General features: G+C 34.1%; 1 protein-coding gene across 6 annotated transcripts in view; it reads left to right on the top strand.

The window, feature by feature from the left end:
* Positions 1 to 24,056, top strand: part of RBM41 (RNA binding motif protein 41) — a 65,535-nt gene extending 41,479 nt beyond the window's left edge. For 3 of the 6 annotated variants that reach the window (XM_043571093.1, XM_043571091.1, XM_043571090.1), the window contains exons 6-8: positions 16,757 to 16,904; positions 18,739 to 18,919; positions 19,942 to 24,056. In XM_043571093.1, coding sequence (XP_043427028.1) covers positions 16,757 to 16,904; positions 18,739 to 18,905 — 315 coding nt within the window. In that variant the 3' untranslated portion in view covers positions 18,906 to 18,919; positions 19,942 to 24,056. Of the gene's footprint in view, positions 1 to 16,756; positions 16,905 to 18,738 lie in introns of all 6 variants that reach the window. The other 3 variants (XM_043571094.1, XM_043571095.1, XM_043571092.1) reach the window with 1 other exon arrangement.
* Positions 24,057 to 24,483: the final 427 nt, after the last annotated feature.

Below are 24,483 nucleotides of genomic sequence, written 5' to 3'. Positions count from 1 at the left end.
TGAGGGATATTAAAGCAGTTTTTTCTGAATGACTGCATTTCTAATATATTCTTGCTGTTCAAGGACAGCTTGATTTGTGTTTTTTATTATAAAATATTACTAATATACAAAAATTTAAAGAATAATATAACAAAAACCCTCATACCTAGCCAGCCATCTTAACCAGTTCTTCATAGTTTCCCTATTTGCTTGTTAGAAAAATAGAGCCTTACAGACACACCTGAAGACTTCCAGGTATCCCTCACCAATCCCATTTCCCTGTCTCCACTCCAGAGGTAACTACTATCCTGAATTTGCTGTTTATCATCCTGATGCATGTTTTTATATTTTTGCTACATATTTATATATTCATAAACAAAATATAACTTTACATATTTTAAAACTATATAGATGATGTCATACTCGACATATTCTTCTACAACTTGCTTTTTTGATTCAATATACATAATGTTTTTGAAACTTATTTTAATAATATAAGGAACTATGGAGTATTGCATTGTAGAAATACACTATAATTCATTTATCCATTCTCCTGAAGATATTTTCTTTTTCTTTTTGCTATTACAGACCATTCTGCAACAAACATTGTACGTATCTCGTGTTGCATATATACAAGAGTTTCTCTAGGACAGTTTTTCAAACTTGTGGTTACAATTGTAGGTCACAACAAGCAATTTTTCTAATGAAACAAAATAGAATAGAATAGAAAATATCAAAGTACATTCTGTAGAGTAAGGGTGTTGACTGTTTCTGGAAGCTTTTGGTTTGGGTGTGTGTGTGTGTGTGTGTGTGTGTGTGGTATATATGTGTGCCAGAATGTAAAATGCATTTCTTCTTATGGATCTAGTCAAAAAAGTTGGAAAAATATTGCTCTATTGCAGTGATTCTTAAATGTTAGTATGGACCAGAATCACCTGGAAGGGCCTGAGAGTTTGCATTTCCAACAAGCTCCCATGAGGTGCTGATGCTACTGGTCTGAGAGTGACATTTTAAGAATCACTGTTCTGTATTACATTCCTAGGAGTGGAATTACTGTGATATAGGGTATGTATATATTCAACTCCATGAGCAGGGTTTCAAAATCTCTTTCATATCCTTGCCAAGACTCTTTAGTGTTGGACTTTTCATTTTTGCCAGTCTAAAATGTTTGAAGGTATCTCATTGACTTCATTTGCAGGTTTCTGATTTCCGATGAAGTTATGCTTGTAATCATACGTTTATTAGCCTTTCAGCAACCTTCTGTGCATTGCCTGTTCTATTTCTTTCCCCACTATTTGATTGCCTAGTTTTTCATATTATTTACAGAAATTATTTTTAAATTCTGGATATAAACACATGTTGCTTATTTAGCAAATATATTCTTCCAGTGGGGGGGCTTATCTTTTAAACGTTATTTCTGATATCTTTTGTTAACCAGAAATCTTTCATTTTAATGTAATCAGATCATCAGTATTTTATTTGATGGTTTGTACTTTTTGAGTCATTTCAAGGAAATCCTTCCCTACAAAACCAACAAAAAGTACACAAACAACCCAATGAAAATGGCCAAAAGATATGAACAAGAAACTCACAGAAGAGAAAACATGAATAACCAATTAATTACAAAATCTTAATAATAAGTAATCAAAGAGGGGCGTCTGGGTGGCGCAGTCGGTTAAGCGTCCGACTTCAGCCGGGTCACGATCTCGCGGTCTGTGAGTTCGAGCCCCGCGTCAGGCTCTGGGCTGATGGCTCAGAGCCTGGAGCCTGTTTCTGATTCTGTGTCTCCCTCTCTCTCTGCCCCTCCCCCGTTCATGCTCTGTCTCTCTCTGTCCCAAAAATAAATAAACGTTGAAAAAAAAATTTTTTTTAAATAAAAAAAAAAATAAGTAATCAAAGAAATGTAAAATAAAACTACAGTGAGAAACCATTTAACACCCAGGAAGTTGGTATACATTTAAAGGCCTGACAGTGCCAATGAATGAATATAAATGAGGGCAATCGCTTTTATGAACTCTGTAGCAATATCTAGTAAAATAGAAGATGCTCATACACTATAAGTCAGCAATTCCACTCCTAGGTATCTATCTTAGAGGAACTCTTACATGTGAACATTAGATGTTATAAAGATATTCATCATAGCACAGTTTATAAACAGCACACTTGTTCATCAGCAGGAGAATGGATAAAGCATGCTATATTCATAAAATAGAATATTGTACAGTATAGAAAATGAATAAAATAGAATTACAGGTATCAATATACATGAAACTCACAAACATAATGTTGAATGAAAAAAGCTACTTGCAGACTTCTGGTTTTAGCGCCAATGTGTAAAGTGCTTGGAAGTTATCATTCATGTCTTACAACAAGAAAAACAGCTGAACAAATAAAACAGCAATGACTTTTCTTGGACCCATCAGAGAATTGAAGTCACAGAGCAAATTGCAACCCCCAAGTCTGGAAAGACAGGCAATTACAGAGAATCACAGCCCAGATCTGCTTTTCAGGAGCAGAAAGCACTGTAGCCATAAACTGGTACGGACACTTACGCAGTAACTTTGACAAACTGCTGGAAGCAGGGTGTAGATTGTTTGAGTGACAAACTCTAGGGGCCTCAGTCTATGAAGGCCCTCATATTTTCATGATTTTTACCTCCAGGAACTCCATTAAGTTCTCAAGGGGAAGGGCCAAGAAACAATCTCCTGTTCCTGGCATGAGGAAGGGAAAAGTAATCATTTTGAAATCTACCCAGAGCTTCTACCTAACAAAGGGATACCCAGCAAGTGAAACATCTTTACCAAAGCCTTCTCCAGCCTGGGAGAAGGGAAATTATCCAACTCCTGAGGCCTCTAACCTTCCTGTCTCATCTAAGTTGGGGGGGGGGGGGGGGGACTAGAAGACACTTGTGAAGGTTACAGGCTGGGGACACAGACATGCTAAAAGACTTGAGACTTAATTATGTGATTACAGAATGTTTCTCCCTGCCCCACAGATCAATGGGGCTTCAATATAATAACTATGGACTACAGCTGAAAGACTTGCAAGATTCAGACTCCATTTAAGGAGGTATTAGGGAATCTGAAAGAAAATAGGGGAGAAAAAGCAAGAACATTAGGGGAAATTGAAACCTCTGACACCTACAGCTAGAGTAAACACTAAACACCATCAACTCCTTGCCAGATTAACATAAAACCTGTACTAATGGTCTGTTTACCTTAACTCCTCTTAACTTAGAAATCATGTCCAGTTTTCAACAAAAAAAATGGCAAGGCATGCTAAAAGAAAAGCCAGTCTGAAGAGACCAAGCAAACATCAGAACCAAACTCAGATATGCAAGTTTTAGAATTATATGATAATATTTAAATTTAACTTAAATTTAAAATAACTATGATTAATATGCTAAAGAATCTATTAGAGAAAATAAACAATATGCAAGAACAGATGGGTAGTGTAAGCAGATAGAAACTCAGAATCAGAAGGAGATGCAAGAAATCAGAAACACTAAAAAGAAATGCTTTTGATAGATTCATCAGTGGACTGGAAGTGGCCAAGGAAAGAATCCATATGCTTGAAGACATGTCAATAAAAACCTTCCAAACTGAAATGCAAAGAGAAAAAGAACTGTAAAAAAATTGAAAATAATATCCAAGAGCTATGGACAATTTCAAAAGGTATAACATACATGTGATTGGAATACCAGAAGGAGAATAAAGAAAAGGAGCAGAAGAGATAGCTGAAGTAGGAATGGCTGAGAAGTTTCCAAAATTAATGGTAGACACGGGACCACAGATTCAGGATCTGGGAAGACAATATCAATCAGGATAAATAACCCCAGACTAAGTGTATCATGTTCAAACACAGAATACTGATCCAAAGAGAAAATCTTGAAAACACCCAGAGGAAACACTTTACCTATAGAGGAACAATAAGAATTACATTGGATCTCTCATCAGAAATCAGACACGCAAGAAGAGAAAAGTGAAATATTTAAAGTATTGAAGGAAAAAAACACCCATCTAGAAATCTGTATACAGCAAAACAATCCTTCTAAAGTTAACCAAAAAATACTTTCTCAGACAAACAAAAACTGAGGGAATTTGTCAGCAGTAAATCTGTCTTGTGAGAAAAAAAAAATTTTTTTAAGTTTTTCCAGAGAGAAGGAAAATGATATAGGCCAGAAAATCAGATCTCTATAAAGAAAAGAAGAGCATAGGAGAAGGAATACGTGAAGGTAAAATGAAATCTTTTATTTTCTTATTTTTAAGTGATCTAAAAGATAACTATTCAAAGTAATGTGTTAGGTAATTATAGCATATTGATAAATGAATGTTATAAGGCAGGAATGTTATAAGGAATAGGAGGGAAGAATTAGTATTTGGTGTATATAACTATTATAAGTTACCTGCACTACCTGTGAAGTGGTATGATGTTATTTGAGAGTGGGCTTAGATTAGTCATAAATGAGTATTGTAAACTCTTAGGCAACCACTAAAAAATTATAAAATGAAATATAATTGATATGCCAAAAGGGGTGAAAATGGAATCATATAAAATGATACCCATTCTCTATAATCTTTTCCACAAAATAGAAACTTTCTAACTCATTTTATGAAACCAGCCTTAGCTTAATACCCAAACCAGATAAAATCATTAAATAAAGCAAAACTACAGATCAGTGTCTGTCAGAGCACAGAGAAAAATCTTAAATTTTAGGAAAATAAAAATAGTTTGATTGAAAAATTAAAATATTTGGAAATGAAATCCAACAGGTATAAAAATAATTATATTTCATGATCAAGCAAGATTTATTCGAGGTGTCTATGGCTGATTCAACATTTGAAAATCAATTAATATAATCTACCACATCAACAAACTAAAGAAAAATTATATAATTATTTCAATTGATGTAGAAAAGGCATTTGACAAAATGAAAACTCATTCATGACAAAAACTCTCAGCAAACTAGGAATAGAAAGAAACACCCTCAACCTCCTTAAGAATATCTACAAAACCCTACAGCTAACATACTTAATGGTGGGGAACTGGGTGCTTTCCCCTTTGATCAGGAATAAGACAAAGATGTACCCTCTCCCTGCTTCTTTTCAGTATTGTACTAGAAATGCTAACTAGTGCAATAAGAAAAGAAACAGCACACAGATTGAGAAGAAAAAAAAATTGTCTTTTTTCACAGATGACATGTATGTCTATGTAGAAAATTCCGAAGAATCAATAACAACAATGTGAAAGAACTATGGGAACTAATAAATGCAATATAGCAAGGTTGGAGGATACAAGGTTTATATGCAAAAGCCAATTGCTTTTCTGTACACCGAGAAATGAACAATTGAAATTTAAATTTAAAACTCAATGCTATTTACAAAAGCACCACAAAAAGTAAAATACTTATGTATAAATCTAACAGAATATGTACAGGATCTATGTACAGAAAACTATAAAACTCTGATGAAAAATTAAAGAAGATGATAAATGCAGCGATATTTATGTTCATGGATTGCAAGACTTAACACTGTTAAGAAGTCAGTTGTACCCAAATTGATATGTAGATTCCACACAATCCCAACAAAATCCTGGCAAGCTATTTTGTAGATATAGATCAACTGATTATAAGTTTATGTGGAAAGACAAAAGACCCAGAATATCCAACATAATGCTGAAGAAGAGCAAAGTTGGAGGACTAATACTCCATGTTTGAGATTTACTATAATCAAAAAGGGTGGTGTTGGTGAAAAAAAGACATAGATCAATTGAGCAGAATAGAGACTCCAGAAATAGACTCACACAAATATAATGAACTAATCTTTGACAAGGGAGCAAAGGCAGTTCAATGAAGAAAGGGTAGTCTTTTCAACAAATTATGCTAAAACAACAAACTGGTTATCTACATGCAAAATAGGAATCTAAACACAGATCTCAAAATGAGATCTCAAAAATGAGGTCTCAAAAAATGACCTCAAAATAGGTCATAGACCTAATGTAAAGCACAGTACTATAACACTTATAGAAGAAAATAGAAAATCTAAATGACCTTGTGTTTGGTGATGCATCTATAGACACAACACCAAAAGCATAATTTGTGAAAGAAAAAAATTGATAAATCAGACTTTATTAAATTTATAAACTTCTGTTTTGTGAAAGACACTTTTAAGAAAATCAAAAGCCAAGCCACAGACTAGAAGAAAATATTTGTAAAACATTTCTAATAAAGGACTTTCATCCAAAATACAAAGACATGTCTTTGAGACACTTTGTCTTTTTCACAAAGACATGGAAGTCAACAGTAGTGAAACAAACAACCCAATTAAAACATGGGCAAAATGTAAGAACAGTCGCCTCACCAAAGAAGTTATATACATGTCAAATTAGCATATGAAAAGCAGCTCATCATCGCTGTCATCAGGGAATTGCAAAATAAAACAGTGAGATGCCATTACACACCTATTAGAATGGCTAAAATTCACAATACTAAATGCTATTGAGGATGATGAGCAACAGGAACTCCTACTCATTGCTGGTGAGAATAGAAAATGTTACGACTTCTTTGAAGTCAGTTCAGCAGTCTCACAAAGCTAAACATTGTTTTACCGTATAATCCAGTAATTACGCTGTTATTTACCCAATTGATTTGAAAACCTATATTTATACAAAAACCAGCATGTGAATGTTTATCAGTTTTACTCATAATTGCCAAAAACTGGAAGCAATTAGAATGTCCTTCAGTAGATGAATGGATACATTCACCTGTGCTGCATCTATACAGTGGGATATAATTCGTCAATAAAGAGAGCTGACAAGCCACAGAAAGGCACAGAGGAACTATAAATATATTAATAAGTGAAAGCCAGTATTAAAAGACTATGTACTGTATGATTCCAATTATGTGACATTACAGAAAACACAAAAATGTAGAGATAGTAAATGACCAATGGTTGCCAGGAGTTCAGGGGGTTGGAGAAGAGAGAAATAGGGGAAGCACAGCATTTTTAAGGCAGTAAAGTTATTCTATAAGATAATGTAATGGTGGATGCAAGATATGCATTTGTCAAAGCCCATAAAACTGTACAGCATGAAGAGTGACCCTTAATGTATACAAATCTTAAAAAATCATTTGAGAGATTGGGGAACCCTGTGAAAGAATGAAGACTATGACAAGACAATCTTACAGATATATGAAGCAACCTCAATGAAGGTATGTGGGTGAAGGATGCTGACTTAAGTATCTTTGGAAATATGTGGAGTCTAGAAGACTAAAAACAGAAGTCACTGTACCCTAGTTAATAAGGTTGCACATAATCACTGTACCCTAGTTAATAAGGTTGTGTCTCATGAGGGTACTGGTTAACAATCCTGATACTGATACACATGTATAATGAAATGGAGCAATTAAGTAAATGGATGGCAGGTGGTGGGAGCCAGGTTTCTCACTGGTAGAATTCACAGACAAGCAAAGAAAAGAAGCTAGAATGATCCATATAATGGTTTAGAGTTGGAGACAGCAGCATGAAATCATGTTTAGCTTAGTATAGATATAGATGATTATATATAAAATATTTATAGATATGTATATATACACAGGTTAGTATAAGCATAATTTTTTCTCTGTCAGCTGAGAGGGTCTAAATGAAGTGATACTCCATTGGCAACAAGCATGTTCAGTGCCCAAATCTTAGTTTGTAATACCATTCTCTTGTAAAAGGAACCAGGACTCCTTAGAGATATGACTGATTCTAGTAGTGGGGCAGGAAATGTACAAGATGAGCCTTGAACATTTTGTAGTGACAGAAAGTAAGAAAGTGCTGAAAACAACAACATAAAAACATTGTTGGGAATATGCCAAAGGAGCACAAGAGCCAACTGAAAGAGTTCCAGTGACCAAAGCTGGAACAACTTGTGCAACAAACTAGGTGAATTAATATTGGATTATAACCTGAAGTATAGGATAAATAGCTATGACTGCATACTGATAATAAAATGATTGAGTAAATCAAATAACTGGGGGAGATAAGATAAATATCCCACACAGAAGAATTTTAAATAATTTACATAGATGCTCCATCTCAAACTGGGGGAGCATAACTTTCCACTTCTTAGTTTTGAGGTATTGAGTGACTTATTTCCAAAGAGTACAGTATGGAAAGGCAAGAAAAAAAGACTAATATTGCAGCGTAGAAACCTAACAAACACTGCCTCAGCCAGTTGTTCAAGGCCAACATCAACAGTCATTAATCACGATGATAGTATGCATACTTGATGTGATATGTTCAAAATTGAACTTTCCTCTCTGGTCTTCCTTCTCATAATCCATAACCCCAATCTAACATGAGAAAAACACCAAAAAAATATATATATAGTAGTGGGCCATCCTACAAAATACCTGACCAGGATTCCTCAAAACTGTCAAGATCATTAAAAACAAGAAGTCTGAGAAACTGCCACAACCAAGAGGAGCCTAAAGACACATGAAAACTAAATGTACTGTGGTAACCTGGATGGAATCCTGAAACAAGAAAAGGATATTAGGGAAAAACTAAGGAAATCTAAATAAACTATGGCCTTTGGTTAATAATAAGGTATCAATATTCATTCATTCATTTTAACAAATGCACCATAGCAATGTAAGATGTTAATTATAGGGGAGACTGGGTGTGGGGTATGTGGGAACTCTTTGTACTACCTTCTCAGTTTTTCTGTAAATCTAAAATTGTTCTAAAAAATAATCTACTTTTTAAAAATTTAAAACAGATACCTGCATAAAAATACATACAGTTTTATACTATTTATGTAAAGTTCGAAACATGCAAAACAGAACTGTATATTGCAGAGGGATGCCAGGAAGTTTCATCCTGTACTATCACTTGGAGTATCTGTTTTTCTGTTTCACAGAAATGGTAATCTTGTTTTTGAGCCTAGCTGTATCTTTCTGTGTGTGTGTGTGTGTGTGTGTGTGTGTGTGTGTGCGCGCGCACGTTTGTGTGTGTGTGTGAATATATATGTATGTTGGTGATACGTACATACATACATACCTGTGTGTGTGAATATATATGTATGTTGGTGATATGTTCATACATATCTGTGTGTGTGTGTGTGTGTGTGTGTGTGTGTGTGTGTGTGTGTTTGGAGCAGAGAAGATGCATCCAAGCAAGAAGTGACCAAGCCACGTCTACCAGAAGTCATCTTGATTTTTAAAAAATGTTCATATCAAAGGGAGCCATCTTAGTATGGATCTTTTCTACTTGGTGAGAAACTTGCAGTATGTTTCACATACTCCTTTCTATGGTTATTTAATTTGATGATGCTTTTATGATAAGTATTTCAGAGCCAAAACTCTAGATCACCTGAAATTACTTAAGTGAATCACAAGTCAGTCAATCTGTGTCTTTGCCTTTATGATACAAGTGTAGTTAAATCTAAATATGCAATATCCAGCTTCTAAAGTCTTTGAGACACAAAGAGACTCTTATTATATAACGTTTAATATATTTATTTGTGTTTTAGTGGTTAACTCATTTAAGTGGGCTCTATTTTCTAGCTCTTTGCTTATGCCGCTTTTCTCTGAATTCTTCTCAAGTTCCATTAAACTGTAAAGGTTATAGTTTATCCTAGCTAACATATAGAGATTTTTTTCTTCCATCTTTTCTTATTGTAGTAAAACACATGTAACTTGAGATCTACCCTGTTAACAATAATGTAACTTGAGATCTACCCTCTTAACAATATTTTAAGTATACGTTACAGTGTTGTTAACTATAGGCACAATGTTGTCCAGCACATCTCTAGAACTTTTCATCCTGCATGACTGAACTTCATAAGTATTGAATAGCAACTCCCCATTTCCCTCTCCCTTCAGCCCCTGACAACCACCATTCTACTTTTGCTTCAATGAGTTTGACTACTATAGATAACCACATATAAGTGAAATCATGTAGTGTTTGTCCTTCTGTGACTGGCTTATTGCATTTAGCATAATGCACTCAAGATTCATCCATGTTGTAGCATATGACCAGATTTTCTTCCTTTTTCTGGATGAATGGTATTCCATTGTATGTGTATACCACATCTTCTTTATCCACTCATCCATGATGGATATTGCCACCTCTTGGCTATTGTGAACAGCGTTTTCATATGTGTTCAGATATCTCTTTGATATTCTGATTTTAATTCTTTTGGATAAGTATCTGGAAGTGGGATTGCTGGACCATATGGTAGTTCTATTTTTAATTTTTTGTAGCACCTCCATACTGTTCATAGTGGCTGCACCATTTTATATTCTGCCAATAGTGTACAGGAATTCCAATTTGTGTACATCCTTGCCAAATTATTTCCTGTATGTGTTCTTTGAAGAAATGTCTATTTAGGTCTTTTGCCCATTTTTAAAATTTTTTATTCTTTAATGTTTATTTATTTTTGAGAGCGATAGAATGAGCAGCAGAGGGGCAGAGGGAGAGGGAGAAAGAGAATCCCAAGCAGGCTTCATGCTGTCAGCCCAGATTGCAATGTGGAGCTCAATCTCATGAACCCGTGAGATCATGACCTGACCTGAAAGCAGGAGGCGGTTGCTCAACTGACTGAGCCACCCAGGTGCCCCTTGCGTGTTTTTTTTTTTTAATTGGGTTATCTGTCTTTTTGCTGTTGAGTTGTAAGAGTTCCTTATATATTTTAGATATTAACTTCTAATAAGATATTTGGTTTATAAATATATTCTTCCATTCTGTTGGTTGCCTTTTCACTTTGCTGATTGTTTCCTTTGCTGTACAGAAGTATTTCAGTCGATGTAGTCCCACTTTATTTTTGTTTTTGCTGCCTGTGCTTCTCATGTAATATTCAGTTGACTGGATTTTGACTGAATTCAGTTGAGTTGACTTTTGTGTGTGGTATAATATAAGAGTCCAGTTTTGTTATTTTGCATGTGGATACCAACTTTTCCCAGCACCATTTGTTGAAGGAACTATCTTTTCCAAATTATGTATTCTTGCCCCTCTGTTGATCAGTTGACTGTATATGTGTGAGTTTATTTCTGGGTTCTATTCTCTTCCATTGGTCTATATAACTGTCTTTATGCTAGTTTGCTCTTTTGATTACTGTAGATTTGTAATATGTTTCAAAATTAAGTGAGAGGCCTCCAGTTTGTTTCTTATTTTTCATGATTGCTTTGGCTATTTGGGGTGTCTTGTGGTTCCATATGAATTTTAGGATTGTTTTTTTCTATTCCTATAAAAACTATTGGGATTTTGATAGGAATTGCATTAAATCTGTAGATCACTTTAGGTAGTGTGTAAATTTTAACAATATTGTTTTCCAGTCCATGAACATGGGGCATTTTTGCATTTGTGTCTTCTTTAATTTTTTTTAGCAATGTTTTGTGGTCTTCAGCGTACTAGTCCTTCATTTCCTTGGCTGTCTTTTTTTAATTGAAGAATGATTGACATTTGAAAAAGCTGTACATATTTATTTTGCATTTTTTTGTCAATTTTTTATTTACTTTCTAGTTAAAATATAGTGTAATACTGTTTTCAGGAGTAAAATTTAGTGATTCATCACTTACAACATCCAGTAAAGCTGTACATATTTAATGTATGAATCTTGATGAGTTTGAAAATAAATGTACACCATGAAACTATCACCATATACAATGCCCTAAACTTAACCATCACCTCTAGAAATTTCCTTCCTCCTCCTTTGTTTTATCATAACATTTAACATAAGATCTACCCTCTTAATAAATTTTAAGTATCTGATACAGTATTGATAACTATATGCACCATGCTGTACAGTAGATCTATAGGATTTATTCATCTTGCATGAACATCTTTGATGAACATCTCCCCAGTTAGCCCTCCTCCCAGCCTCACAGTAAACATGATTCTACTCTGCTTTTATGAGTTTGGCTGTGTTGGATGCCTGATATAAATGGGATCATGTAGTATTTCTTCTGTGTTTTGTTTATTTCCCTTGGAATAGTGTCTTCCAAGTTTATGTTGTAGCAAATGAAAAGATTTTCTTTTTTTAAAAGGCCAAATAATATTCCATTGTATTTATACACATTTTCTTTATCCATTCATCTGTCAGTGGACATTTAGGTTGTTTCCATGTCTTTGCTATTGTAAATAATGCTGCACTACACAAGGGAATGCAGATAGGTCTTCCAGATCCCAATTCCAGTTCTTTTGGGTATATACCCAGGGGTGGGATTGCAGGATTGTATGTTAGTTCTACTTTTAATTTTTTGAGGAACCTCCATACTGTTTTCCATAGTGGTTATACTGATTTACATTCCCACCAATAGCATATAAGGCTTAGAATTTCTCCATATCCTCACCAACACTTACTTTTTGTTGTTGTTGTTATTAATAGCCATCCTAACAGATGTGAAGTGGTATTTCATTGAGGTTTTGATTTGCATTTTCCTGATAGTAATATTGAGCATCTTTTTACATACCTGTTGGCCATTTGTATGTCATTTTTGAAGAAATTACTATTCAGGTCTTTTGCCTGTTTTTAAAATTGGGTTATTTGGGGTTTTTGTTTTGTTTTGTTTTGTTTTGTTTTGTTTTGTTTTGCTATTGCATTTCAGGAGTCCCTTATATGTTTTAGATATTAATCCTTTATCAGATATCAGATATATGATCTGCAAATATTTTCTCCTATTCTGTGCCTTGCTTTTTCATTTTGCTGATTTTTTTTGGCTGTACAGGTTTTTAGTTCTAATCATACTTGTTCATTTTTGCTTTTGTTGTTGCTTGTGCTTTGATGTCATATCCAGGAAGTCATTGCCAACATCATTGTCTAGAAGATTTTTTCTCTAATTTTTCTTCTAGGAGTTTTTGGAGTTTCAGGTCTTATTTTAAAATATTGAGGGGCGCCTGGGTGGCGCAGTCGGTTAAGCGTCCGACTTCAGCCAGGTCACGATCTCGCGGTCCGTGGGTTCGAGCCCCGCGTCGGGCTCTGGGCTGATGGCTCGGAGCCTGGAGCCTGTTTCCAATTCTGTGTCTCCCTCTCTCTCTGCCCCTCCCCCGTTCATGCTCTGTTTCTCTCTGTCCCAAAAATAAATAAACGTTGAAAAAAAAAAAATTTAAAAAAAAAAAATAAATAAAATAAAATATTGAATCCATTTTGGGTTGATTTTTATGTGTGGTGTGAGTTAAGCATCTACTTTAATTCTTTTGCTGTGGGTATCTAGTTTTCTCAACACCATTTATTATGAGACTATCTTTTTACCATTGTGTATTCTTGGCCCCCTTGTCAAAGATCAGTGTACCATAAATATGTGGTTTATTTCTGGGCTCCCTATTCTGTTTTATTGGTCAATATGTTTGTTTCTTATGCCAGTACCATGCTGTTTTGATTACTGTAGCTTGAAATTAGGAAATATGATGCCTCCTGCTTTGTTCTTCTTCCTCAAGATTATTTTGTCTACTTGGGATCTCTTATGATTCCATATGCATTTGAGGATTTTTTTATTTCCATAAAAATTGACATTGGGATTTTGATAAGGATTATATTGAATCAGTAAATCACTTTGGGTAGTATGAACATTTTGATAGTACTTGCAGTCAATGAATATGGGATAGCTTTCCATTTATTTGTGTCTTTTTCAATTTCTTTCATCAATGTTATGTAGTTTTCTGTGTACAAGTCTTTAAGCTCCATGGTTAAGTTTATTTCTGAGCATTTTATTCTTTTTGATACTATTGTAAATGGGATTGGCTTTTTTCTTATTTCGTTTTCATGCAGTTCATTGTTAGGGTGTAAACATTTAGAAGGATTGATACTTTCATTGTTAGTGTAAACATTTAGAAGGATTGATATTAATTCTTCTTTAAGTGTTTGGTAGAATTCACCCATGAAGCCATCTGGTCCTGGGCTTTTCTGTGCTGTGAGGTTTTTGAAGACTGATTCAATCTCATTACTAGTTATAAATCTCATTAGATTTTCTATTTATTCATGATTTAGTCTTGGTAGATTGTACATTTCTAAGAATTTATCCTTTTCTACGTTATCCAATTTGTTGTCATACAGTTGTTCATAGTAGTCTCTTGTAATCCTTTCTTTTTCTGTGGCATCAGTTATAACATCTCTTTTTTTTTTCTGATTTTATTTGAGTCTTCCCTCCTTTTTCCTCTACCTAGCCAAAGGCAGTAAATTTTGTTGCTCTTTTTAAAAAGCCAGCTATTAGTTTAGTTGATTTTTTTCTAGTTTTTCTAATCTCCTTTGTTTATTTCTGCTTTAGTTTTTATTTCCTTCTACTAACTTTGGACTTAGTTTGCTTCTTTTCCTAGTTGCTTAATTGTAGAGTTAAGTTGTTTATTTGAAATCTTATTTTATTTTATTAATATATATATTTTAAAAGTTTATTTGTTTATTTTGAGAGAGAGCACACGAGCAAGGGGAGGGGCAGAAAGAGAGGGAGAAAGAGAATCCCCAAGCAGGCTCCACACTGTCAGCACAGAGCATGATGTGGGGCTCAAACTCACCAACCGTGAGATCATGACCTGAGGTGAAATCAAGAGCCAGATACTTAACCGACTGAGCCACCCAGGTACCCCTTTATTTTATTTTTTAAGTGGGCTCAACTGCCCAAGGTGGGGCTTGAACTCAAGACCCTGAGATCAAGAGTCACACATTCCACCAACTAAGCCAGGCATCTCTAAGACTTTTTGTTTTTGTTTTTGAGAGAAAGAGAGAGAGAGAGAACAGGAGAGCATGAGCAAGGGAGGGACAGAGGGAGAAGGACCCGAGCTAGGGCTAGGACAGAACCCGAGCTAGGGCTAAATCTCACGACCATGAGATCATGACCTGAGCCAGAATCAAGAGTCTGACGCTTAACTGACTGAGCCACCCAGGTGCCCCATGAGATCTTCTTTTTTAATGTAGGCATTTATCACTATGAAATTCCCTCTTAGTTCTGCTCTTGCTGTATCCCATAAATATTGTTATCTTCTGATTTCATTTGTCTCAAGATATTTTATAATTTCCCTTCTGATTTCTTCCTTGACCCATTGGTTGCTTAAAAGTATGACATTTAGTTTCCTTCCACATATTTGTGAAATTTCTAGTTTTCCTTCTGCTGTTGGAAGTAAGGTATTGAAATCTCCTAGTATTGTATTGCTGTGTATTTCTCCTTTCACTTCTCACTGTTTGCTTCATATATTTAGGTGCTCTGATGTTGGGTGCATATTTATTTATAGTTGTATCTTCTAGGTAAATTAACCCTTTTGTCATTATATAATGCCCATTTTTGTCTCTTGTGACAATTTTGACTTAAAGTCTATTTCATCTGATATACACATGGCCAACCCTGCTTTCTTTGGTTATCATTTTTATAGAATATCTTTCTCTATCCTTTCATTTTTAGTTTATATGTGCCCTTAAGTATAAAGTAAGTTTCTTGTAGACAGATTATACTTGGATCTTGTTTTTTTAATCATTCAACCACTCTTGTGTCTTTGGTTAGGGAGTTTAAAATACTTACATGTAAAGTAATTATTGGTAAGGACTTACTATCATCATTGGTAAGGACTTACTATCATCATTTATTATTTGTTTTCTGTCTTGTAGCTCTTTTGTCCCTCTTTTCCTCTCTTGATGTCTTCCTTTTTGTTTCATTGATTTTTTGTACTAATGTATTTTTCCTTTTTTTCCTTTTGTTTATCTTTTATAGGTCTTTTCTTTAGGGTTACAATGGGGTTTCCTTAAAACATAACAATCTATTTTAAGCCGATAAGAGCTTAAATTTATTTGCTTTCGAGGGCTCTTTTTTGTTTTCTTGAATGTGTGTGTGTGTGTGTGTGTGTGTGTGTGTGTTTTTATAGCATCCCATTCCTAATAGACTATTGTCTCCTTTCTCTGAAGGTACTAGTGATGTTTTTTTGAAGTTTTCTTCCTTGCATGGTCTGTTTTCTTTTTCATTTGCTTTCATTTCTGTTTGTTTGTTCTGTTCTCTCTTTCACATTAGAGGCTTCCCACAGATACAGTAGATACCAGATCCGGGTAATCTGTGCCTATATATATGAGTAGGTGCCAAAAAGCAGATTGGAAGCTCTAAGCACCTGAGTGGCCCTTGCTGACTTTTAGCTTCACTTTAAAGTCATCTGGCTGGTCCATTTGTTGGAGAAATTCCCCATCCCAAATCAGTATTTTTTTAAATCTTTTCTCTTGGGGCTAATCATATTTAGTGTGCATTATTTCTCTTAATCTTCTTGTGTTCAGATATAGTATTTACACCCTCATCTGTGCCTGACATTCCCCATATTTAGAAAATGAGCTACCAGTATTCACCATGATTGGGGGTGGCCTTTCTCCAGTAGCTAGGGGAGGATCTTTCAAGATCTAGTTGTTTTTTAAGCAACTTTCAACCTTCCCACCTTATCTTAATCTCATCCCTTTACCTTCATTTTCAGAGGTACCTGAAGCTTTCAGTTCCTAAACTGTTTGTGGATTCTTAGGTGTAGTTTGGGTTAGTTCCTGGATTTCCCCACTTCTGGTTTAAGATTCAGCTTTCTTGAGTACACTTATCTAATTATTTTCCAGCTTCCAGAGTACTGCTGCTATTGCCTCCTTTCCTCGTTCTTTCTGACCTCGTGGGTTTGTGTTTAAAAAAAAAAAAAGGCCCTATAGTTTTAGAGAGTTTTCTGGAGGGAGTAAAATTAGATGCATGTATTCAATCTGCCATCTTTATCTGAAACTAATTCTTACTACAGTGAAATAGTTGCCTTACCTCCCTCATGTGCTATTTCTGTTGATCCTCGGTTTACATTAGGTGTTATACCTGAAGAACCTTAGCCCTCGGGTGACCGAAAGAGACCTTGTCTCATTGTTCGCTCGGTTCCAGGAGAAAAAAGGACCACCAATTCAATTCCGAATGATGACTGGACGAATGAGAGGGCAAGCTTTTATCACCTTTCCCAGTAAGTAGCTTTATCTGGATAATTAATTGTAGCATCAGTTCATTAGAGACTATTTATACCCTCTCTAATTTAGATATAGCCCTTTGATTTCTTCATATCACATGAGAAGCATATGCTTGAACAAGCACATGGGAAGAAGGAAAGAGAAGTAAGGAAAATATGTTTTCAGTGTTCTTCCACCCTCCCTCCTATGCTTCCTCTCCTCCACTGACAGTGCATGACCACCTTATCCCATTGTCCTCAGGTTTCTCCAGTCATAGCACTTCCCTTCTCACTCTATCAAAATGGACCTTCCCTTTGCTGATGATGGTATTTCTAGTTCAGATTATATTACTTATTAATATATTGGTATTCTGGTAGAATACCCTAGTATGCCCTATTCCTTTAGGACTAAGATTATATGTTAACATGCTAATTCACTAGTAATTCATAATTTACTAGGGGGTGATGATAAATTCCTTTAACTATTGTTTCCATCTTACTACTTGATCTCAGTATCATAATTAAAAGAGAACAATAATACAGGAATTTCATTTTCTTTTTTTAAATTTTTTTTTTCAATGTTTTTTATTTTTTATTTTTGGGACAGAGAGAGACAGAGCATGAACGGGGGAGGGGCAGAGAGAGAGGGAGACACAGAATCGGAAACAGGCTCCAGGCTCCGAGCCATCAGCCCAGAGCCCGACGTGGGGCTCGAACTCCCGGACCACGAGATCGTGACCTGGCTGAAGTCGGACATTTAACCGACTGCGCCACCCAGGCGCCCCAGGAATTTCATTTTCTATAGCAGACCAGACTGTCTTTTCTGGTGGGAGCTGGGTAGGAGCTCTACCTTTCATTATCCCTAACTACCATTACTTATAAACAGCCTAGTAATCTATGTATAGGCAAGTGCTTTTACACATAAGCCATACCAAACTCCCCTATGCTTCTTTAGAATTAACTTCTTTAGATTAAACTATTTTTCCTATCTTGTTAAGGTTTGTGGATCCTCTACACTAGCGGTTTTCAGTCCTTTTGTGGGAGGACCCCTTTTAAACTTAAAATATTTTTCATTGACCCCAAGCTAATATGATCCATTAATTGAAAAATATATAATAAAAATATTTTATAAAGTCAGTACTTTAAGGTGTATAGCTGTTTTATAACAGCAGTATAACATATGAAAATTTGTAGTATATACATATGTGAGACATAAATTGGTTTAGTCTAAAGACATTGCTTGTCTACTTATGATTTCATAGACTCTGGGCAATAATTCCACTTCTAAATTTTCTACATACAGGCTCTGAGACTGTTAAAAACAGTTGAAAGTTGAAAACTCCTGCTATCCTTGCTATACACTGTATACTCACACCTCAAGTATCCATATGCCTATAAGATTTCTTAAACTTATTTATTCATTCCAATGAGGGCTCCCACTCTCCCATCAAAAGAAAAAAGCAAAATGTCCTCAGTACTGTGATAACATCTTTTATTTGTGTCGTCCATTTTGAAAATGGTTTCATTATCATAATACCTATAATCTGTTATCTAAGAGGTTTATAGATTATTGGTTATAGCTTTGTCACACTGTCTATATTCTTGTTTCTTTACCTTTATCTTTGTGTTAGGAGACATTCAAACATTTTAAGTTTTTAGTGTCATTCTTAGCCATTAGTTTAATCTTGGTGAGTTATACAAATTTGAGATTATGGAAAAGATAATAAAATTAAGAACTATATAGGCTTGTAGCCTATATTTAACTCCAAGGCAAAACAACATAAACTAGACTTGGAATAGAATTGAATTACTAAGCCCTATGTAAATTGATGCTTTTTTCTTTCTCTTTTAGATAAGGAGCTAGCACAGCAAGCATTGCATCTAGTAAATGGATATAAACTACGTGGGAAAATATTGGTGATAGAATTTGGAAAGAACAAAAAACAACGGTCAGATCTCCAGGCTGCTTCTCTCATATCATCTGCTACAGATAACACTACAGAAATCAGTGGTAGCTAAAAGATATATAGATGGTGAGTCCCAGGAGGTCTTTCTTGCATCAGAATCTTGGATCTGGGATTTGTGTATAGATAGCAATTTGCTTGGATTTGAAGAAGAGAAACTAACTGAGGGAGAGAAAAATCTAAGATAATCCCCCTCTGTTTCAGAACAAATTGGTAGGAAACATTTTTTATAATCAAAGACTATATAGGACAGACATATGGCAAGTATGAAGTGTAGGGTACAAAGAGTATCATTTTCTCAGGATAAATTACAAAAGATTATTTCCAAGGATTTAAAAAATCTTTATAATTCATCTGGGGTCTTAAATATTTGTCCCTAAATATAACATTCTTTCCAAGGTTGCCTCCTATATGCAGAACTAAAAAACTAATTACATGTTGAAATATTTATTTACTAGAACTCATTTATCCTTCTTTATATCCACCAGTAAATAAATGACCAAGACCCCAGGCATAAACATCAACAAATGCTGTTGAGTTAGAACTGTCAGCAGTGACAATAGGTTGTTTCATAAGTTAGTCCATACATTTAACGAATGCTTCCCCATGAAGTTATCAGTGTCTTCAAAAAGCTATATATTTTTCTAATGAAAGCATTTAGATCAAAATATTAATGTTCTCGTAGTCATTAAGCTAGCTACCATTGAACAATCATTGAATTCAAAGCAATAAACATTGAATCAATATCTAATGTATGTTATGTATTAGGTGTATGAATTTTAGAAGAGGAACATACTAGCAAACAGTACTAAAGGAGGGTGGGAAGAAAGTGTTCTCCAGAAGAGAGTCAGTCATTCCTAAATCCCTCAGTTATTTGTAGTTGCTGGAGAATAGAAAGAATATATGATATAGAGGAAGTAGTACAAACTTTGGAATTGGACTTGTGTTTGAACTTCACAGCCACACTTACCATTTCGTGACCTTGGCAAGTCACTTAATCTGAGCCTCAGTTTTCTCATCTATAAAATGAGGATAATAATACTACTTACCTCACTGGGTTGTAAGGATTAAATGAGATGATATTATTTTAGCTGAAGAACAGGAAGAAAAAAACTGAAGAAAATTTAACAGAGAGTAAGACCATTAAGCACCCCAACATACTTTTAATGAGACGACAAGAAAAAGAGAAGAGGAAGAAAGAAGCAGAAAACATATTCCAATAAATAATGGCTGTAAATGTCTCAAATTTGATGAAGCATCACCTATACATCCAAGAATTTCAACAAACCCCAAGTAGGATAAAGAAGAAATCCACAGACCCATCATAACAAAAGTGCTAAAACTCAAAGACAAAGAGAAACTCTTGAAAGTAACATGAGAAAAATGAAGCATCACTTACAAGAGAACCCCAATCAGATTAACTGCTAACTTCTCATCAAAAACAATGGAGATGGCAATGGGATAACATATTCAAAGTGCTCAAAGAAAACACCTGCCAATATAGAATCCTATATCCAATAAAGCTGTTTTTGAAAATGAAGATAAAATATAAGCCTTCCCACATCATCAAAAACTGTTGTTGCTGGCAGACCTGACTTATAGGAAATAGTAAAGGAAGTTCTTCAGGCAGAAAGCAGTGACTTTGGATAATAATTTAAATCTGTACATATAGAAAAATAGCATGGGTAAAGGTAATTACATAATTAGGAAGGACAGTCTAAATGCATTTTTCCTTCTCTTAATTGATTTTTAAAACAGTTGTATAAAGCAATATGTATATAGTTGCATTATTGGGTTTATAACATATAAAAATGCAATATATTTGCCAATAACAACATAGGGTGGAAGCAAAGCTGTATTGGACTATAGAAATGACTCCAGATGGTAACGCCAATCTACAGGAACAAGTGAAGAAAAGAAATAGGAAATAAGAAAGTTAATATAAAAAAATGACAAATATATATTTTCTCTTCTTCCTTCTCTGAGCTTCTTTAAAAGACATAAAATTTCATCAAATAATAATTATAACAGTGTATTGTTGGATTTATAACATATAGAAATAATATGTATAACAATAATACCACAAAAAAGTGGGGAAAGGAATAGATTCATGTAAGAATAAGGTGTTTATATCTCATTGGAATTTAGTTTGTATATATCTGAAGCCAACTGAGTTAAGATTTGTATGGTAAGCCCTAGAGCAACCACTATGTAAATAACTGAAAATACGATTAAAGAAACTTAAATTAGAAAATATTCAATGCCAAAGGATGAATAGAGAAACAAAGACAAACCTCAGAGACGTATAAAAAGCAAACAGTAAAATGGCAATCTTAAGTCCACCTATATTAATAATAGCAATAAATATGAATGGATTAAACAATCAATTAAAGGCAGAGATTGTCAGACTGGGAAAAACACACAAGATTCACCTCTATGCTATTTGTTGGGGTTACACTTTGGAGATACAAATAGATTGAAGGTTAAACAGAATTATCAGGCAAATGCAGCTATAAGAAAGCTGGAGTGGCTATACTAATACCAGATAAAATAGACTTTAAAACAAAAAATGTCATTAGACACAAAGAGTGACATCTTGTAGTGATAAAAGAGTAGACCCATCAGGAAGAGCAAAATTATATATGCACCTAATAATGGAGCACCAAAATACATGAATCAAAAACTGAACTAAATGAAGGGAGAAATACACAAGTGTACAGTAAGAATTGGGGTATTTAGTACCCCATTTTGAAAAATAGAACAATTAGATAATAAGCAAGGAAATAGAAGACTCGAACAATGCCATAATGAACTAGACCTTAAAGTGATCTATAAAACACTACCCAGCAAGAACAGAATGCACATTCTTCTCAAGGGCATATGAAATACCTTCAGGATAGATCATATCGTAGACCATAAAACAAACCTCAGTAAATTTAAGCAGACTGAAATCATGCAAAGTATGTCTTCTGACTACATGGAATTGAGTTAGAAACCAATAACAGAAAGTTGGGGGACTTGGAAATATGAAGTAGACACACTTTTAAATGACCAATGGGTCAAGTAAAAAAATCACAAGAGAAATTAAGAAATCTTTGAGATGAATGAAAATGAAGACACAACATACCAAAATGTGGGATGCACCAAAAGCAATGCTTGGAGAGAAATTTATAAACACAAATGCCTATATTTAACAAGAAAAAATATCACATATCAATAACATATCATTTTATACCTTGAGACACTGCGAAAAGAGGAGCAAACTAAGAGCAAGCAAAAGGAACGAATAAAAAAGATTAGATAAATAAGTGACAGAGAATAGAAAAACATTAGAGAAAGTCAATGAAACTAATGGTTAGTTCCAGAAAAAGATCAGCAAAAGTGACAAAATTTTTGCTAGATTGACCAGGGAAAAAAGAAGACTCAAATTACTAGAATCAGAAGTGAAGGAGAGAACATTACTATCAATCTTCTAGAAATAAAAAGTATTATGAAGGAACACTATGAACAATCATATACCAATAAATTAGATAACTTAGATGGAATGGAAAAATTCCTAGAAACACAAACTACTGAAACCAATCAGAAACAAAATCTGAAAATGTCTGTAACAAGTAAAGAGGTTAATTAATAACTTAAAAAAATACAAGGAAAACCCCAGGCTCAAATGGCTTCTCAGATAAATTCTAGCAAACACTGAAGAATTAATACAAATTCCTACATACTCTTTCAAAAGGTATAAGAGGAACATTTCTAATACATGCTATAAACATGGAATATCCCTGAAAACATGCTAAATGAAAGAAGCCAGTCACAAAAGACTGTATAATTATATGATTCCATTTATATGAAGTGTCCGGAATTTGTAAATATATAGAGACAGAAAGTGTATTAATGGTTGCTCAGGGCTAAGGGTGATAGCTGAATTGTATGAGGTTTCTTTAGAAGTTGGTTAAATGTCCTAAAATTGATTGTCATAATAATTGTACAACTCTATGAATATACTATAAGTAATGAATTGTATGTATGTGAATTATATCTCAAAGTCACCAAAAAAAGAAATTGGATAAAACCCAACAGTCCATCAATAGGAAAATGAATAAATAAATAATGATACATTCATTTAGTGGAATACTGTACATCCATTAAAGTAATGGGGTATATGTATGAATACATTCAGATCTGTTTGGTGTCCAGAATTTTGTACTAATTTAAAAAGCAAGAAATGGTATAATGTGAATGCATTTTTATAAACAAAAGCATTTGTATATGTATGATATATGTATATACAGGTATTTCTGAATAAATTTAGGAAAAAGCTGGGAAATATACATACCAAACTGTAAACCTTTTGGAAGTGGGATTAGATAGGCTGAAAGGGGACTTTTACTTTACAAAATTTTTAAAGTGGTGTGATTTGGGGTGATTTTTACTTTTTTTCAGTTATTTTTTTTAATTAAAAAAGTTTTTAGTACTCTACAAATGTCTTGGCTTCCAGAATATTTGTCAGGCCTGCTCTGAGAATATCATCGAACTGTACTCAGGACAAACTCCTATTCCTTTTATATACTGCTCACTTAGGATTAACTCTTCAATTTTAAATATAGTTTAAGGGGAAGAAATAAGTTATCCTGGTATAACCTCTTGCACATATTACCCAGGGACATAATTCTAAGCTGGACTTTTCAGAAGAAACTTATTCCTGTTAAGTGGAAAATCTCACCTCTGCCCTTTACTAGACCTACAGATCATTAACAATAGAGGAAAATAAAAATAGAGGATGTCCCTCAACTGGTGCATATACAAACTGTGGTATATCCATACAATGGAACCCTACTCAGCAATAAAAACTATGATGAACTGTCATACATGCAACAACTTGGATGAATCTCAAATGCATTTTGCTAAGTAAAAGAAGCCAAACTCAAAAGGCTACTTACTGTTTGATTCCATTTATATAATATTCTGGAAAAGGCAAAACTATAAGGAAAGAAAACAAATCAGTGGATGTCAGGGGTTAAAACTGGCAGACTGATTACAAAATGGTAACACAAAGAATTTGCTTTAGTAATGGAAGGTTTCTGTATCTTGATTATAAGTTACTTAAGTGTATGCATTTGTCAAAACTCGAATTATATACCGGAAAGGATAAATTTTACCATATGTAAATTTTTAAATAAATGTAATTTTTAATGGAGAGAAGAAACAGTTTCTTAAAGTCATTTTTATAAAGTATTGTTCCTATTCTGTGGTCTTTTGATTACATAGAAGACTTAAAGCCACTTAGCTGCTATTTATTTTCTGCACACAGGTCAGCAGAAATCACCAATTAAAAACATCTATACATACACACACAAGCCTACCATAAAAAAAAATCAAAAGACAAACTAGAAAATAATTTGTCATGCACAAAGAGCTAATTTCCTTAATATATATAATTTTCTTAATGTACAAAAGTCAATAATTCAATAAAAATGTGAGTGAACCAGAAAATTTATAGAAACTGAAATATAAATGAGTAATAAACTAAGAAAAGTGTTCAGAGTAGTAATAAAAATTTGGACAATGAGCTTTTTTTTAAATAAAACATTTTAGATTTACAGAAAAGTCACAAAAATAGCATGAGTTACCAT

Source organism: Prionailurus bengalensis, chromosome X (assembly GCF_016509475.1).
Source record: "Prionailurus bengalensis isolate Pbe53 chromosome X, Fcat_Pben_1.1_paternal_pri, whole genome shotgun sequence".
In the NCBI taxonomy this organism is placed as follows: domain Eukaryota; kingdom Metazoa; phylum Chordata; class Mammalia; order Carnivora; family Felidae; genus Prionailurus; species Prionailurus bengalensis.
Note: the sequence above shows the minus strand (reverse complement) of the source record. Positions and strands in the feature narration are given on the sequence as shown.